Below are 18,891 nucleotides of genomic sequence, written 5' to 3' on the forward strand. Positions count from 1 at the left end.
GGATCTGTTCCATGATCTTCCCAGGCACAGAGGTGAGACTGACCGGCCTGTAGTTCCCTGGGTCTTCCTCGGATGGATCTCATCAGGTCCCATGGACTTGTGCACCTTCAGGTGCCTTAGATGGTCTCAAACCTGATGTTCTCCCACAGTGGGCAGCTCTTCATTCTCCCAGTCCCTGCCTTTGCCTTCTGCAGCTTGGGTGGTGAGGCTCGAGGACTTGCCAGTGAAGACCGAGGCAAAAAAAAAAATCTGTTCATAATCCTTTGTGGACAGATGTTAGAAAAATACAATTCTGTTGCACTTTTAGTTTCATTCCATACAGCAATTTAGTACTGTGCATAATTTCTCTAAAAAATATGTTCTGTGCTTCTTATGTAACATTTTGATCTCAACTATGCTTTGAAAACTTGCTTAACACCCGATGTAACAGGAAATCACAAAAATATTCATTAAGTTCCAGCAGGTCCTCTTTGTTTCTGTGTATTGATCCAGAACCGCTTAATAAAAATCTACTCCTATGAAATCTCTGCTTAGGAAGGTATGCAGCTGTCAACTTGAATTTAACTTAAGATTACCTTTGTCCTCTTAGTTTGCATCACAATGCATTTTTCAGTATAGACTTTCCTTCATTGTACACAACTCCTACTGAGGCAAATACATGCACCTGTGTACAACTGTCTTTATCAATCAGTTTCTTCGAAAGTATGTTTCACCAAGCTTCAACTTCATTATGAATAAAATAAATATCCTATAAATATTTTTCATTTTACTTGCAGTACCTTCCTGAGGAGAGTATCCATTTTCTTCACATTTTAAAAGAAATAGTAACTCCAGAAGCTAATGTCTGACAGATACAGTTATTGTCAATCAGATTATCTATTGCCTAATACACTGCTGGAAGTATGACAATGACAATATAAAAGACTATATAAAATTAAAAAAAGAAACCACCTACGAAAGCAATGAGATTACACACAGAAAACATGCTTTAATGAGTCAGGCTTTGAAGATCTTGTTTTGGAAGGCTCTCATACTCCCATGCACATAGAAATTATGGCTATTACAGAAAACGTGAAAGCGTTTGTCTTTATATAATTTGCAGACTATTCCTGCAGAATTTTTTCAATTTATTCTATTTATACCAGGTTAAAGATGCCTGGCCAGAATTTCAGCTAAGACAATTAGTATTAAATCCATTTTTAAGACTAACATTTGAATTACCATGCTTAGGATTCACATCATAAACCTGTGGAACAATTGGTGTAGCTCACAGCTTTGGCAGCTGCTACGTTAACTATTGGTAGTACTTCACTGAATCATTTATATAAAACTCAATTCATTACCTTGCTCCTCACTCCAACTAAAAAATGCCCCCACAAAACACTGAAGAGAGACACAATGAATGCTATAGCAGTGAATATTCAGGAGATAATTAGTGATTTACAAATTAGTGTTAATAGCCAGTCCAGACACTGTCTGATGTAAAAAATGTTTTTCTAATAAGATCTCTGAAATTTTGAGATTTTAAAGGTGAATTTGATATACACAAAACCTCATATAGCTAAATATTATGTCTGATATACTGTTCTTTACAAGTAATAAAACTGCGGTTTTCATAAAGATACTCTGTGAAGGGAAAATTCAGGAGGACTATGCAGAAAATATTTAAATCGTAATCTTCAAACTACTTTTATGTGACTTGCACATATTTGTACAGTATGCTTGTTACAGGTTTTGAAAAATTCTACAGAACAAACTATTCAGTAGAGTCAAACCCTTTAATTGCATTTTAGTGATTATTGGGGTGAAAAGCAAACAAACAGGACTGAGGAATTTCTTTGCTACCTTAATGAGTTCCTGGTATTCCAATTCTACCTCACATTTTCTTTATCTCAAAAAAGAAAAATTATGGCCTAATTCTAGAATAATTTCTAAACAACTATCGGTTTGATTAAAGAGAACACTGACTTTTTCTTCAGCAATATACCAAATTCACTCTTGGCATGAAATTAACTCCGAAGAATCTTATCAGCATAAGAGATGGAAATCCAGGCAGTCACAATAAGTATCCTAAACACTGCCTGTGAATGACGAAAGGCAACTAATGTTCTTTCCAAATTTAATGTTGCCCTAATATGTTATATTCTTCTGAAAAATTAACTATTCCGACAAATCTTGTGCTGGCCCAATCTTGATCACACAAAGGAAGAGATTTACTTAATGCAAAGACCCCAACTAGAATCTTTCAGGTCTATGCTTTATAAAAGAAAGATAAATGTTAAACTAATATTATAATGAAAAACATAAGAAAATCCAATGGATAACGATCTCTCTAATATTTTATATAATCCTCTATTAAAAGGGACAACATACACTCATTACATAAACCAGTGCAAAGGAAAAATAAAAATTAAGGGAAACAGGGGAAGTTTGCGTTGCATTTGGCAGATGCCAGCTTTTACCGAAGACTTTTGGTACATATATAATCTCCTTTCCAATTATTCACTGACATTTTTTGAACCACTTTCATACCATTCACGATCTGCTTCTTGACATACAGTAATTAAACTGAACTAATATAATATCAGATAACCATTCATATCCTGAGACTTTTGATTCAATCCTATCACCGCTTTCCTCTAGAAAAATAAGTATTTCTATATAAAATTACTTACACAGAAAGCCTAGCTGCATCAACTCACCTGTAGTATGTGTATTTTGGGATTTGAAGAGGCCAACAACACCTTTTCCATGGAAGCCCCCAGATCTAAGTAGAAGAGTACTGTTTTTAGTGTTCTTCCAACAGACAACTGGTAGGCGATTGTGACGGTAACAGCGAGCAACTCTCTGCAGACTGCTGTCTTGAACAGACTGAGGTACTACCAGAAGCCCAGGATAACTGGTTTGACAAAAAGGTGAAAAAAATTGAACAGCAATTAAAATTGCTTTCAAAATCTTAAACAATGAAAAAAAATCCTAAAATCACAATCTGAATATACATCTTAATGAAAATACACCTCAACTGTTAGAATTATTTTTTATTTAGTAAATCTCATTTTTAGTCCAATCCTAGCAAATACATTAAATTGTAAAGAAAACTGCATTTTAAAAAAACTTTAATTACGAAAAATTTGTAAGACTACTAGACTCTTTCTATTTAAGGTTATATTTTATTTGGTAATATTTTTCTTCTTAGTGTATCTCTTATCTGTCACTATAATGAAGTCATATTTTTGAGCATGACAGAAAAGAGATGTTTGAGGCATGCAAATGATGCAGTAGTTTTGTTTTGACACTTGTACTTGAACTATGAGAATTGAAAGGAAAGAATGTTAGATTGCCTAAAATAACACAACTAAAACAATAGTTTTTGGTTTATGTCAAAATACATTTAAATTTTACAGTCAGGTTCCTTGGAACAGTGTATTTGAAACTGCGTTTTTGTTTATTTTTTAAAACACTACAATACATTGAAAGATTACAAAATTCGCTGACACCATAGCTTTAAAAATAGAAAACCCAGCAAGATGATAGTTCTGTTCATGTTAGTGAAAGGAGGATTCAAGTAATACGAAAGATTATTTTCTATCTCCTCCAAAAAATATTCTATTTAAGTGCCAATTTCATATGTTAAGAAGAAACTAAGACGAGAAACAGGGAAAAGTTAGTGCTTACTAAATAACTTCATTCCTCTACAAGATACACTGTTCCTGTAAATTCAGTTCTTCGACATTTATTGAACTGCCCTCATACAAAATCAATGCACATAATATTTACGGTCTACTTAAAACACAGTAAGCAAACTAATATGGCACTAGGTAAGTATTTATATCCTGAGATTTGTAATCCATTCAGGTATTAATTATCTTTCCCAAAAAATCCTATAGAGTATTAAAAACTGGTGGGTTTAGGGGAGGAAAGAGTTGTCTGCTTAATGTTCAAAGCATAATGAAAATGTACAGATTTAATGCCTTCACCTGCATTGTACTCAATGGTGATTGAAGAAAACCAGTTATTAGTCTGTTACTCTAGATAAGTCAGAAAACAAGAAAGGATCTAATATTTCCTTGTGTGCCCTTCTTCCATGAAGAACTGGCAATTTCATTATCCATAATGAAAGCAATGACTAGCCAAAACTGGCTTTAGAGAATGCAAATGCTCTTCTGATAGGACTCATGCAGATATGCTTTTGTATTAAAAATAATTTTTGTGGGTAGTGGTAGTAAACTACATCAGCTTTCACAACAAAAAAGGAGTTAGTAGTATATGTTAAAACACAGCACGTGACTTTCAGCACATGACAAACTTTTAAAGTAGCGTAGATACCTTCATGAATTCAGTTTTAAAACATATTTTTTATTTGAAGAAAATAGTTATGCATAATTGTTTCTGAGGCTTTCTTTTTTATTTAGGAACAGAATAGATTTTATATGCAAATACATTACATAAATAATTTCCAGTAGCAACACAGCAAGTTACAGAAACCGTACCAAGAAAGTGAGTTCTACCAGGTAACTTTATTGGCCAAGTCAAAAAGCTGAAAAATAGCCTAATGATTTAGACATCAGTGTAGAAAGCCAAGAGAGAGAAACTCCTTCAAAAGGCTATTCAGAGTATCTAGGTTAGTTTCCTCCAAAAGCCCCAGGGGCACTCTCTTTCCATGGACTACAGAAAGAACCTAGGAAGGAAGACTTGTGTTGTCTGACAGAGCTTCTGGGGCAGTTCTGAAAGCTCACTTCCAGCTACCATTGCTGGCACTCTTTCTGAATCTGATGAATACATATGCAGCGACCAGAAGACAAATGGAATACAAATAACTTTAAGGTCACTGGTTGAACACTCCTACTGTAGACAAAAACTTTCTCACAACAAGTTGCTTAAATGGATACATCATGTGGTATGTGTGTTATGTCATCTTTATTTTCAACTACTTGACTGAATTGGTAAACTCACCTCCTGCAAAGTGAATACATCCTGTTCAGTGCAGTTATTCTTAAGTATTCTGTTTTTGAGCGAGAAGAGTTACTACTGATGGTCCCTAGTCCCAAACGTTGATAGTCTCTAAAACAGGCTCTTTCTACTAATTGCTCCATTGTTGATTTTTCTGATGCTTTTAGGGTACCACTTGTGTGCAGCTCGCTGTCATCTGAAACTAAAGTTAAAAATCTTTAAGAGTTTGCTATTGGGGAGGCCAGCAGTTACGCAGAAAACAATGCTATTTTCTTCTGAACAAAATATTAGTTTGTCTTACTGTCAGTGATGAATGACAAGAACTAATACATACAAACCACAATTTATAGAAATTATAAGCAATAACATAATATTTTAGTTAGGAAACCTGAATATATTGGACAGTTATCTACTGCACTTGTGACTGGCATGGCTGACAACTCTTTTGCTAAAATCCTGGAAAAAGTTACCTCATCTATTCATTTGAGCTGAAGCAAAGGCAGATAATCTTTCTTTCAACAATTTATGAAAACCTGTTAAACTCACAACCGCTATACAAAGATGTACACAAGACAGAATAATGAAAAATGTGCATATAAACTCATTAAACACCCAAGATAAAATGGATCTCGCAATTCTTTTAAACTATCTTCAAAAGATGTAAATCTTTTTAAGGCTTGGGTCAAATAAAAAAATGTTTCTGTGTCATAACTTCACAACAGATGAATGTTGGCTTCTTAATGCCTCAGTTTCAATGTCAAACAGCAGCTTTCTTCAGCCGTGCATGTCAGCTGCACTTTCCAAAGCAGAAAAACCTTTAACCACAAGAGATAAAAACCATGTCACAAGTTCAAACTATACTGAAATTCAAGTCAAGCAAGGTCTTTTTACAAAACCTGCCACCTGCCTGTTACTGACACTTCCAACTATTTCTAAATACTTCTGAAAGCAGATTTACTGTTCATAGCATGTATCTGTTACTTGCTACCACCTCAAGCATTGAAATATGTGCGTATGAGGGGAAGTATTTCTTCATGAATGAAGCACTGAAAAGTATATAAGGATTTAAATTTAAAAAAGGATTTTATAAAACTGGAAATCAAAATTATTTTAAAAAATAAAAATTATACAATTAAAATTTTACTGGCAGTAGACAACATTCAGAATTTACAGGAGTAGAACCCATATACTTTTTTTTTTTTGGTGTATATTAGCATAAAAGCTAAATGAGTAATTTTATTGCCCCTGTAGCTCATCAAACAAAGACAACATTAATTTACAGGAGTAGAACCCATATACTTTTTTTTTTTGGTGTATATTAGCATAAAAGCTAAATGAGTAATTTTATTGCCCCTGTAGCTCATCAAACAAAACCAACAATTCTCTATTTGTCCTAAATAATAGAGTTTAACGCTGTGGATATCCCCTCTTTTTTCTGTGTTTTCATATTTGTGATGGAAAGAAAGAAGTTACAAAACATCTACAAGTATAAAGTGCACTAATGAGAAACAAATTAAATGAGTTTTAGAAATAATTTTATTTTTGGACATACAGAAAATTGGTATTTAACAGTTTTGAATGGAAAGCTGTAACTGAGTCAGATAAGATGAAGATGCATTTTTTGAAATATTTTTTTCTAAATGCGTTTTTCTCTCATGAAAGCAGGTATATTGGTGATGAGAATTTGCAAAACACTTTCCTGTGCATAAAAAGCTAGAGATTATAAGAGCTCATATCGGTGTCCTTAACCTGAAGAGGGAGATGAAGATGTTTTGCTGTTTCAAGTTTAAAATGGACTTTTTTTTAATTTGATTTTGAAAAGAAGAGGAATAATCCCTCTATTTTACTGTTCCTGAGATATGACTGTTTATAAAAGTGGGTTTTACAGTCTCCTGTTTTATGGAACACACCAGTATGATCACCTATAGAAAACAGAATTTAGTAGTGATATGATTCTAAACTCTGAAAATAAAAAGATGGGGAGGAATTAGAGGGAAATTAGGTGTTCATTAGCAACAACTAATAACTAGAGTACTGTGCCCAGTTTTGGAAATCACATTGCAAGTTATATGTGGACCGGCTAAAAAGCACTGACAAAAGAGCAATGATGATCAGAAGTCTATCAAGACTACTAAATAAAGAACTGAAAGAACTGCAGATATTTAATATCCAGAAAAGAACAGAGAAGAGAAATATTACAATAGTTCATAAATACATTAAGCACTGCAATCAAAATGAAGTGAATCATATCTTCTATACGTATATGATGGCAGAATAAGAAGTGAAGGCTTTAAATTGTGGCAAGGAAATGTTTAGGCCTGAATATCAGAAAATTGCTTGTTTTTCTCCAGCGTTAAGGATGGTTAAAGCTTTAGTACAAATTGCCTAGAGTTGTGGAACCTTCATCTTCGAAAGCTTCTAAGAAAAAGTTAGGTAAACATCTATGAGGAACAGATTAAGTATGTTGATCCTGCCTTGGGGCAGAGAGATGGAGTAGATGATCTCTTGAAGTTCCTTCCAATCCTATCTTCAACATTTCTTTTTTAAGACAATGCAAGACAATGCATCACCTGCTACAGATAGTTCCTGTTTGCTTCATTGTTGGTATAGCTGCATAGTTTCCTATACTTCAGTTTTTGAGACTTGCAAACAAAAAGTCATTCACAGCAGTCAATATAAAAGAAATTGCAGTGATTAAATAGCAAATTTCCTATGGCTATTTGTACTCTGTCTGAAGCAAAGAGTTACTACTGTTGTCAGCTGACTATACCTGAGGTGTCAGTGCAGTGTGGAGAGAAAAGCAAATTGTCAGACTTTGATCACCTTACACATTCCCAGTCACAACATCTGGAAAGCAGCAGGTAGGAAGCCTCACAATTTATATTTTTATATTTTTGTTAGGGGAGGAAAAAAGTGACTATCACTAATGTTTATATAACAGCTGTGTTCATAGAAGAATGTAGTTGTTTTGTACGTCAGCAATGCAAAAACTCCTGAAATTTCTTCATCGTCAAGAGAAATACGAATACACAGGTATAATTGTGCTTGGCGTCTCTGGGTGAAGGACACAAAATCAACCAAAAGTCACATGCCTGCAGAATTGCTTCTGAACCAAAGAATCTGCAACATCGGAATGCATACTAACTCAGCACTTAAGGAAGATGCTGGAAATTCAATTAAGAAAGTAATTTTTCAGTACTGTGAAGACATTCTGTATTTTGTAATCCTTTCTTTTTGCCTTTTTTCTACCACTTTTAACTGGAATGAAAGAAGAGAATCAGTATTTTTTAGCTTTCCTAGAATGGCTTTCTTCCATTTCGGAGAGAACACAGACAGTGCAGTAACACAGTCCTGCTTCAGACAACTTTTATATATCTGCTTATAAGTCACATAAGTTGCCTTGCTCACTGACAAAATATTCAAAAGGAAAATTTGGCTTGTTTGATGTTTTGAAGAAATTATTAGTGTTTGATAAACACTTCGTTATCTGAAATGCTTGTTTGTTTGTTTTTTTTTAAAGAAAGAATGGTATGACAAAACAATACCTGTTTATGTACAGGAGAATCTGGTTCCCTCTAGTGGTTTATTACAAATTAGCACTGGTCCAGATAAGGATATACTGACAGCAGCACATGGTAGGAAAAGAAGTATTTGGAAGAAAGTCAAACTCCACACCATCACATGAACTACACAAAGTGCCCAAATCACTTTCTACCTTCTGTCCCCAAATCCTTCAACCAAAATTTGGAAAAATGGTATTTTCAGTAGTAATGACTTCTGCTGCTTTCAGAAATCATTTGTCACTTCCGCATCCGCAAAAGTCCCCCAAAGTATTTGCTCTTTCTTGAATCTCACCAATTACTGCTTTCTCATCATAGACTAATTGCAGATATCATGATGTCTAAAGATAAATGGAAGCTACAGCATGCTTCTGTGCTGTTCCATCTATACTATTACGATGTAAAAAATGATAAAAAAGATACTATATGAAAATAGTTTGATAATTAAAAAATAATAATCTAGTATTTTGCTTTACCACTGAATGAAGTCAACTTCCTCTTTTGCCTCATCATCACAAAAGAAAACACTTACTAAATGTACATATTTGAAACCTTTCTCTTTCCTGTCTAGGAAGACTCTGCAATTTCTTCTTGGAGATATTACTTATTCAATATATTGGAATGGAAGCATGATAGGGGACAGACTTATCAACCAACATGGAAAAAAATGTTTTACTATTACCAGAGATATCATCATCTTCATTCCAGCCTGGGCGATTCCCTCTTTCTTCGACTATTGTGCCTGTCTTCTTCTTTAATAAATATTGGCGTCCAATTGTCATCTTCCCAGCACGTTTTGCTCCTTTCACAATGCTTTTTGAGAAGGTACTATAAATTCATAGCAACAAAAATATTTAGAAAGATGTATATGATTCTCCCTGATAGCATGTACAGATTTTTATGATGAACCCACTTACCAAATAAAATGTATTTCATAATTTTTTATTTAATATAATGACAAAAATTATAACCTCCAGAAAAATGACTTCCTATATTAATTTTTAAACACCAATTTTATTATTTTGAGATAAATTTGTGTCTATTATGTCTAATGGTAATGAATAAGCAGCCATCATCTTCCTTTAGGTATTTGTATTTTGCTAGAGATGTGACAAATCTACAACGTTGACAAAGTAAAGGCAGGAAAGATAGAAATTACCTTAAAGTTTTAGGATTCCATGACTAGTTTGGGATTCTACTTTCCTGTGTCAACAATGCAATAATCAACAGAGCATCACAGGAACTATCACCCTGGAACAGACTAATGATCCATCTAGTCTAGTAAAAATTAACGTATAACAAACTTCAAAAGAGGACCCAAAGCTCAAACTCTAGATTAAAAAACACTAGGACAACTGTACAGACTGTACTAAGGGTAAAATTAATTCTAACCCACATTAGGTTATTAACCTACAAAGTAATACACAAGAATCTGGTTTTTATGTTGGCATAGTTTGCATAGCTGAAGATGCTACTTACATTGCGTGTTTCAAAATGTACTGAGATGCTTGTCCAAATTTACTGCAGCTAGAAATTTGGATAAATAATATATTCCTATACCAAATTGACATGTATATCATACTAATCTACCTTTTATTCAGTAAATATAAAAAGATGCAGAACAGCAATCAGTTATTTTGACTTTCCTGAAACTGCTTGAATGATCTGCATTTCTGCAAAGCTGTCAGATTGTTCAATGTATTTGACTACTACTAAACAGGAACATCAGTAATAAAAGAAGAAAAATGACTATACCGGAATGAAGTGTTCTTTTCTTTTTGTTTTGGTAAAATTATCTGTGGTGCTGTTTGCCCAGCTGCAAATGCAAAAGTGCTGAAGATAGATTGAGGATAACGGAACTTCATTAACTGTTTCTTAAATATTTCCACCACTTCAGGACTTACTTCTTCATCAAATGCTACTTTAATTAACTGCATATTAAAGACATGGCATGTTAGAAACGGATAAAAAATTATAGAATTAAAAAAACTAAAAGAACCTAAAATATTAGCAAAATTCCCATACTTATGCAGTACTATGCCCATCGGAAAGCACAAATATATGTACATATATGTTATTGATTTTGAGGGATATTACACAGCTTATTAATTTTTATTTAATTTTTACATTTATGTCCTAATACTAAGGTATTTTCACTAAGAAGCATCTGGAATTCTCATAATATCAAACACAGAATATTTTGGTAAATCCAAGTAGTAGTGCTGGCACTAAGATGTCTACAACAGTTCAAATACTAGTCACATGGGACAGCTCAGCTTGGAAATATTCTGCCAGCTCTGCCCATGTACTGGGAGCTAAGGCTGGTAATGCACTTCAAAGACTCTCATCAAACCAACACTTTCAGCATTCATACATCACAACCATTATACTTCCATTACTTAGTCATTCAAATTTTTGCCTCACCTTGCAAAGTATAGAAAACTGCTAATAAAAAAAAAAAGTAATAGTGAAATTTAATCCTTAAAAAGGAACTAATGTTGTGCTATTCAACACTGATCCATCCACCCCACTAAAAATGCTTTTTGAAAGGTTTTGAAAAAAAATAAATCCCATCCCATCATCCTCAGCCAAAAGGATGACAGTCAGCAATTCGGGGGCGGGGGGGGAAGAAAACGAAAAAAAAAAAGAGAGAGAGAAAATAGGCAATCTGTAAAAGGGCCCAAACCAACTTTAAGAATGTGCAAAAAGCAGACAAAGAAATATCCTAGAGCTTTATTTCTCAGTGCATACCTATACACCTTTTGAATGTCTTTTGTTTGCCATCTAGAAGGTGGATTTCATCATTGCTTCTTTAATTTCACTTGTTTTGTAAATACTTTCCAAATGACTAATAACTCTGTTGTTCTAGGACCTCCTTGAAAGAAGCTCTTGAATCTTTAGGGGTTACAGTGATTTGAAGTTTTAAAGACATTAAATAGCATAACTGCAGCCAAAACCTTCTGAAAGTCATAATTAATAAACAAAGAGGAGGGGCTATTTCATACTGCATTGAACTCTAGCTGTTAAAAAAGGAACAGAAAGTAAACTGTTTGCTGATTGTTTTTGTTCTCATAACCTAATACAAAACTATGCTAAACAAAAGCAAAGATGATGTTTGACCAGAATCCAGCACTGAAAACACTGAGCTGTGTCTGTATTTAGCACATCATTGAAGCATGCTAACTATTCTGGTAAAAAGATTTCTGGAAAATAAAAGTCCTCATGAAGTCCTCTCAAAAGTCCACAAGAACAACTTTCGGTTGTTTTACTCACTTGTATTCCTAATCTTATGCTTTTGAATAGGATATTGAAGGATGATTAGCTAAATAATGTCCATTATTGTAAGGAACTAGTAAAATGCTGATGATCTATTTTATTATGTTTTCAAATGTTAGAGTTACTGTTCTCAATGAAAATACACTTCTGCAGTCAGCCAACCCAACAAAATATTTCATATCTTAAGTATTGCAGTCTACTTTCAGTCCATAATATAACATTCTTTGACTTCAACTTTCCACCTCTTACGGTTTGACCACAGTTAAGATCACCACCAAGAAGAAACATTTAGGGAAGACTTCAGAGATTTCATGATTCCTAATTCTTAGAAGTCCACCTCTGTCAATCACCCTGCAGTACATGCTTCGGCTGAACGCACTGAGGGGATCCTACAGACAGGAAACTACCAGGATCTGTGCAAGTCATACGGAAGCTCATTGGTTCTGGCCAATAGTGGCCACCCTCAAGATTCCTGGAAGGGCAGCTTTCTTCCATGTGAGATGTACCATGACTTTCTGCAATGGATTTTTACAGAAAGCTGGTAAAGTGACAAGTCTTGAAAAGAAATCAGTATTTATAGCTGTTCTGTATTCACTCCATGTAGCTGGAGGAGAAAGAAAGCATGTTTCCACTGGCCTGCCTAGGCCTCTACTTACTCCCATTAAGAGATTTCGGACCCAGAATAACCCTTTGCTGGATCCAAATCAGAAAGGTGAGGAAAGGAGTGAAAGAAATGAAATATGAAAATGGTAACCCTCTGTAAATATCAACTGGGCCAAGAAACACCAGGGTTTCTATGAGAGGACTGCATTCTCTATTGACTTTACAGGGCACAAAACTGAACTCTTCATAAATATCAGGACAAAGTGCTGCTCGTAAGTATTTTGAGCTGACTGTGTTGTCACATAAATTTTTACAAAACTTCCTTCTACCTGAAAGGTAGCTGAAGTGATCTGCAGTCCTTCCTGCATACTCTGCTGCAGCTGGTTCTGTATAGTGATCTTCTTCTCCTTCGTAACAGATGCAATAGGAAAGCTCCGGATCACCGTCTGCTCTCCAACTGAGGACCATAAAATTGTATTCACAGATACTTGTTACATCACAGAATCAGATCTGGTTTAGTCACATTGTACTTTGAATAGATAGGAATGAGTAAGCACAAAGCAACACGAAAATAACGGTACAGAATTAATGTCAGGCAAAATACGTGAAAAGTTGGTAAATGCATAAAATATTATTTGTAATCTGAATTTCTGCTTAATTTCAGCTGGGATGATTAGAAAAATATTCTCCTTCCTTCTGAGCCTTTCTACACAATGGAAATGCACTCCCAAAATCTAGATTCATAGGGGGGGAAGAAACAGTTTCAAGCTTATTCAGATTTCATGTTGCATTATACAATTTATAAACAATGAATGATATACACTGATATCTTTACATGTGACCATGAACTTTCCACAATAAATTTATTCTTCTGAATGACAATCTGCTTAGAAATGGCAGACGTCAAAATATGATAATTTATCATTCAGAAGAGCTATTTCCATTACATATTAAAAAGAATACTGAATTTATTAATAATCATTTTAGGGGGATACTAACTCATTGATATTTTTCATTTAACACACTACCAGTGGCCGAAAAAAAACCTGTTTAATGAGAAGCTAGGTGTAGTGGAAGCTGCAGATCTCACACAGTATATATGTTCTCTCTTAGTGGTGAAGAAGTTTACAAACGTTGCTCTGTAAAGCAGCATTATTAGACCAACTTTACAGATGGAACTGAGATATAAAGATACTATGCATTTTGTCCAGTCGAAGCAGAAAGTCTATGGAAATTACTGAAGTATGGTCAGGAATGTCCTTATTTTCTGTCTCCAACTTTAGGTAGTCTGTAAAAGCCCATAATACCATGTGACAGTCTACTGAAGTTTCCTCTATGACAAGTACATATTATGATTTTATATTACATAAATTACTGAAGGCAGCACTCTAAATATCTATAAATACACAGGAATAAACAAAGATTTGGCACCTAATGCCTTATCTGAAGAAATAAGTTCTAGTTAAGTTAAATGCAAAATCAAAATCAATCACTGTCATATCTAGTGAGGAAAACCTATATTATGAGATTATTCTTATCTAATCAACATGAAAAATTATATTGTGAGGTATATACATTTTGATGTTGATACTTGGAACAGGTGGATAGGCCAGCTCAAAGTCTGCCTATCTGAAGGACCACAATTATCACTGTTCAATTTTTCTTACCCAGTTGATCATGAGGAGTGCCTTTAAATATAATTCTGTAAGTGGTAAGGAACAAAGCTCCTTCAGCAGGGAGGATGTGAGGACCTCCAAGCAGTCCTCCTGTAGCTTCCTCTCTGCCATCAGGATCCAGTAGCACACGGAGACCTTCACAAACAAATTCTTCTCCTGGCAGTAAAGTTGGTCGTAGAATTTTGGGCTGATGCAAATAAATGAAAGTGTAAGTGTAATGGCGATACCAGTGTTATACCTCAGTCTAGTTATAATATTTGGCTTAAAAAGCTTCAAAACAAAATCGTTATGAGACTGAGTCCAAAGAAGGGAGACAGAGTTTGGACTCAACTGAGAGAAATGGGTCTCAAAAAACAGTGGGCATGCAACAGCTTGTTTATGATCAGAAGTTTGGCTCTACTAGTTTCATAAGTTCATATTTCATGAGACCAAAGCCAAGCACTTTATTTATCACTGGTGGAAATTTTCTTTCAATGTTTTGATGTTTCCTCCTAACATTATGAGGGGAGAAAAAAAGATGACTAAATTGCATAATTCTAATACTTGTAAAGAATACAAGTATGTTTCATAATACTTGCCTTCTGTATTGGTGGAAGCCGCCTACTCTCACGATGGACAGCCTCCAGGGTCTCTATGTGCATTGCTACAATGCCTGGAAAGCAGTAATACCATAAATGAAGTCTCACATAATATGAAAGAGAAAGTTGCAATCTAAATAAAACTCTGATATTCTGAAATTCTCAAATTTAAACATCAAGGGAATAATTATTTGAAATTCAACAGCAATTATAGTCTAGAAAAGAAATCTAACCTTCTAACTTCACTGAAAGTAAATGAAACTAAAAAGTGCATTTCTTTCACTAAAAAAAAAAAAAGAAAAAAAGAAAGACTACAAACCACTTTTTTGTTACAATTCCTACCTGGTATCATGCAATGAAGACCCTTGATGTGATCCTGTGTAACTCCGCTCTCTGTGCAAACCTTGTCAATAAATCTGGTGATGAAGCGTACAACTGCGTTTGCAACATCATTGTTCTCAGAGTCTTCAAATCCACTTTCAGTGTCATAACTCTCTGCAACACTGCCTGCAATACTATGGACATAAATAAAAGAAATTTCAAGTGTGAAAAATTCAGCTGGTGATGCACATATGATACCTGGCTAAAGACAAACTGTGTTTTTTTCTTCTAGTTACAGTACATAAACCTTGTTAAAAGCATATGGTGGTACCACAATTACACCGTATTTTCACCGTTATTAACACTGTTAGAACTGCATGGAGAACTTTACCTCCATGATTCCAGTGCAGACAGGCCCACAAGAGAAAAAAAGCTGCTTGGAAGTGAGCTCTACGTCTTCTCTTCATAGAATCAAGTACATTATTTGCAACCCAAGGTAAACAAATATACAGTTACATAAAGAAAGATACATTAAATGAATATTTTCATTGCAGAGCAAAGCATTCAAAAGCTAAAAAGACCATAAGAAACGTTTTTTGTGCATCAGATAGAAAATGCAAGTCGTGAGAGATGTACTTTGAACATCTAAAAACGCCTCCCATAATAATATTAAGGGCCAGATTCATACATTGCAACATATACTGCAACCTGACTACTGAGCATGTCCTAATGCCTGAGTTTAGAGGTGTTTAGTCAGCAGAAATGAGTAGCCATGGGGAATTTGATACTGATAGCCCGCCTATCTTTTACTTGATGTCAGTGTTCTCACATAGTGTTCTACAATTATATCAGGTGGGAATTCTGACAGATCATATGTGATAATGAAGACAATAAATAGAGAGGAAGGACGGCTTGTTATGAAATGTTCTGGATTTGCATGCTAGGGAACGTAACTGGCATTATACTCCTCCTGCCTCCTTAGTAATTTAACCTTTGCCACAGTGGTTTAGCCCTCTTGCTTTTTGTAACCTCAGTGACTTTCTTCCTTGCAGCTGTTGCACAGAAATTGTGATTTTATGGATGCTATACAAATGCGTTCTTGATTTTAGGTTCATACACCGGTTTTTTTCAAGTTATATAAAAACTAGGAGTAGTTTTTGGGCTGCTGTTTTCTTTCTCATCATACCCTATGTTTGTCTTCAACATTTGCATTGCTAGATTAAAAATTCTTACTGTGACAGTAAATTTTTTATGTTCCTTTAATTGGTGACAAATTACTCCAGATTAAGTTCTGTTATTTAAGAGGAATCACGTTAGACTTCTGCTCTCCTTAATTAATGAACTGGAAAAGAAGAGAAGATACTGAAATAATCTGGTAGAATAAGTCCTGAAAACTAAGAAGCTTTTGAAAACTGTGGCCCATCCTGACTGATTACCACTGAACTTGTGTACCCACCTGTTTGTGACAATACTGTTGCTTCCACTCTCCCAGTCACCAGTAGCCGATGTTCTCAATAACTTGTTCTTACTTGTATCCAGTGGTACTAGCAGGTAGACCATGAGGTTAGCAAAATGAATTGCCTGACTGAAAACTGTACTTTCCTCATTCTGGACTAGTTCCTGCTGCGTTTGTTTATTAAGAGTTGGCCATAATCGCAACTGCTCAGCAGCCAGGTCCATTGCTGTCTTATCCTGGTCTGGACCTACAGAATTCTTCTCCTAGGAGACATACAGAAAGAAATATAAAGACATAGAAAAAAAAATAAAGCTATAACTTAAAAAACAATGTTTAGTCAAAACTTTATTAAATTGTTTATTAAACTTCTTCAGTTATTTAAATTATGTATTAATTTAAAAAGAAAAAGCAAATAACTACACTTAATAGAGTTTAAGGAGAGTTATGATTATAGTAACTGAGCTTTGAAGGCAGTTTACTGAAATATGCAAGTAGCACAATGTAGACAGATCTAAATAACATCATTTCTTTCTAGATCTTTCTTATGCTATACAATCTTCTGCGTTTCTTGAGAGTGGTTTACTGATTTTAGTATAGTTGCTCTCCTTAGCTTATCCACTTAGATCACATCATAACAAGCATAAATCAGATTGAGAAATAACATGCAGCTCATTGCTTGACGCAGGTGATATTCTCCAAATTCCTAGGATGTTCAGGTGAGGCAAGCTTTTATCTAAATAGTTTCCAGACCAGTTGAAACATTCATGGTTTCACATGTTGGAGTCCAACTCTAGCATTTGCTTGAAGCAAACTAGGTAGAAGGCACATAGTCAAATCATAATATAGCCTGAGGAAATTAGAATAAAGGAATTTGGCAGTTGATATTAGAGACCTAACGCCTGATGTTAAATTATTAAAGGACTAGGTATCTTATAAATATTTTTTCCATACTAAGTTAAAGTTGAGCTAATTTTCCATATAAACACATGAGGGTTAAAGTAGATGCTTCCTTGTAAGTTCTACTATTCTTCACATTTTTATTTACATAGTGTCAGATTGGAAGGGGCTCCCCATACACAGTCCCACAGTCCTTTTCTCTTTATCCCTGATACATCTGACATGCCTGTTCAGTTCTTCATTCTGACTATATTTCTGGGAATATCCCTGTCTATTTTACTTCCTCTCTTTACAATGCTGTATGACTTTGGGTAGCATACACTTTTCAGTCACATAGTTGATACTGAAATTTTCATACAAGAAGAGAGATTACAAACGGCTCTTTACTATGTGTATGTGCTCCCTCTTAAAGAAAAATAAAAAAATCTTATTTTAGCATGCTGCAAGGCTTCCCGTTATACTTTCATTTTTGCATTAGAGATGTACTTTACTCCTACTGAGACAGACAATTTGTGTTCTGGAAGATCTGTCCAATTTTTATAAAGCAGACTGAGTGCCATTGAACAGAAACCACCCTAGGGTTTGGTAATAATCTAACACTGGACACTAGAACTGCTGCTAGCTAGGTTGTTCATATAATAGAACTGTCACTAGTTTATAACATTGCTATACAATAAGTTACTAGTCTCAGGAAAAACATATACCTTAAAGTGTGGAAAATTATACAAAAAGTGGTTGTTTGAAAAATCGTAAGAGCAACATCAAATTATAATGCTTTGCAGATAAATGTAAATTTTTGTTATTTTTCATGTTATTGTATGCTGTTTAATATGGGAAAAATGAAAGAAAAATATGTAAAATTAGAGAAACCGTAACTTAGTTCTCTATAACTTAGGAGACAATTAAAAAGTGCATAAAAATACCACCTTGATATTTACTTTAATATATCCTCCTACCTTTTGTCTCAACTGTACTGCATGGTTGTCATCTTTGGCTGTAAGGTAGAGGGAGCGAACTTGATTTTGCACGTTGCTATAAAAGGTTGTTTCCCAAAACTGTTGGTTAGTCCAGATAGGATGGTCTTGTACACAGGTGTAAGCAAACTGACTAACTCCAGGTGCTAATTTCTGAAAGCAAAAAATGTGCAAAATTGACAAATTAGACCTATTATTTAATTTCCTTTAAAGGCTATGGGTTGAGTATTTAAATATATATGTATATAAAATCAGTTGTACAGACTGAACTATGCAATAGATACCATCTTTCATATAGCAATATAGGGAAGAGAAATTATCTCCAGTTTTGTGCCATTGAAGAAGCTTGTATACAAGTCTAATCCCAGTGCAAGGCATGGCTTTCTTGATTCACAGTAGAAAAATGAGACTTGAGAGGAAGAATTCTATGATAGTTGTCCTGGTTTCGGCAGGGATAGAGTTAATTTCCTTCCTAGTAGCTGGTACAGTGCTGTGTTTTGGATTTAGGATGAGAACAATGTTGATAACACACTCATGTTTTAGTTGTTGCTAAGTAGTGCTTGCACTAGTCAAGGACTTTTCAGCTTCCCATGCTCTACC

At 34.6% G+C, this 18,891-nt stretch overlaps 1 protein-coding gene across 1 annotated transcript in view; it reads right to left on the minus strand.

Annotated features, from left to right (window-relative positions):
• SBF2 (SET binding factor 2) overlaps positions 1 to 18,891 on the minus strand; it is a 178,794-nt gene that overhangs the window by 46,796 nt on the left and 113,107 nt on the right. Inside the window, exons 16-25 of the mRNA XM_009288813.2 lie at positions 18,274 to 18,444; positions 16,421 to 16,683; positions 14,986 to 15,158; positions 14,644 to 14,717; positions 14,057 to 14,252; positions 12,719 to 12,846; positions 10,266 to 10,441; positions 9,193 to 9,338; positions 4,954 to 5,152; positions 2,703 to 2,899 (exon numbers count right to left, since the gene is read on the minus strand). Of these exons, the coding sequence (XP_009287088.2) occupies positions 2,703 to 2,899; positions 4,954 to 5,152; positions 9,193 to 9,338; positions 10,266 to 10,441; positions 12,719 to 12,846; positions 14,057 to 14,252; positions 14,644 to 14,717; positions 14,986 to 15,158; positions 16,421 to 16,683; positions 18,274 to 18,444 (1,723 nt within the window). The remainder of the gene's footprint in view (positions 1 to 2,702; positions 2,900 to 4,953; positions 5,153 to 9,192; positions 9,339 to 10,265; positions 10,442 to 12,718; positions 12,847 to 14,056; positions 14,253 to 14,643; positions 14,718 to 14,985; positions 15,159 to 16,420; positions 16,684 to 18,273; positions 18,445 to 18,891) is intronic.

Source organism: Aptenodytes forsteri, unplaced genomic scaffold (genome assembly GCF_000699145.1).
Source record: "Aptenodytes forsteri isolate BGI_AS27 unplaced genomic scaffold, ASM69914v1 Scaffold8, whole genome shotgun sequence".
Taxonomy (NCBI): Eukaryota; Metazoa; Chordata; class Aves; order Sphenisciformes; family Spheniscidae; genus Aptenodytes; species Aptenodytes forsteri.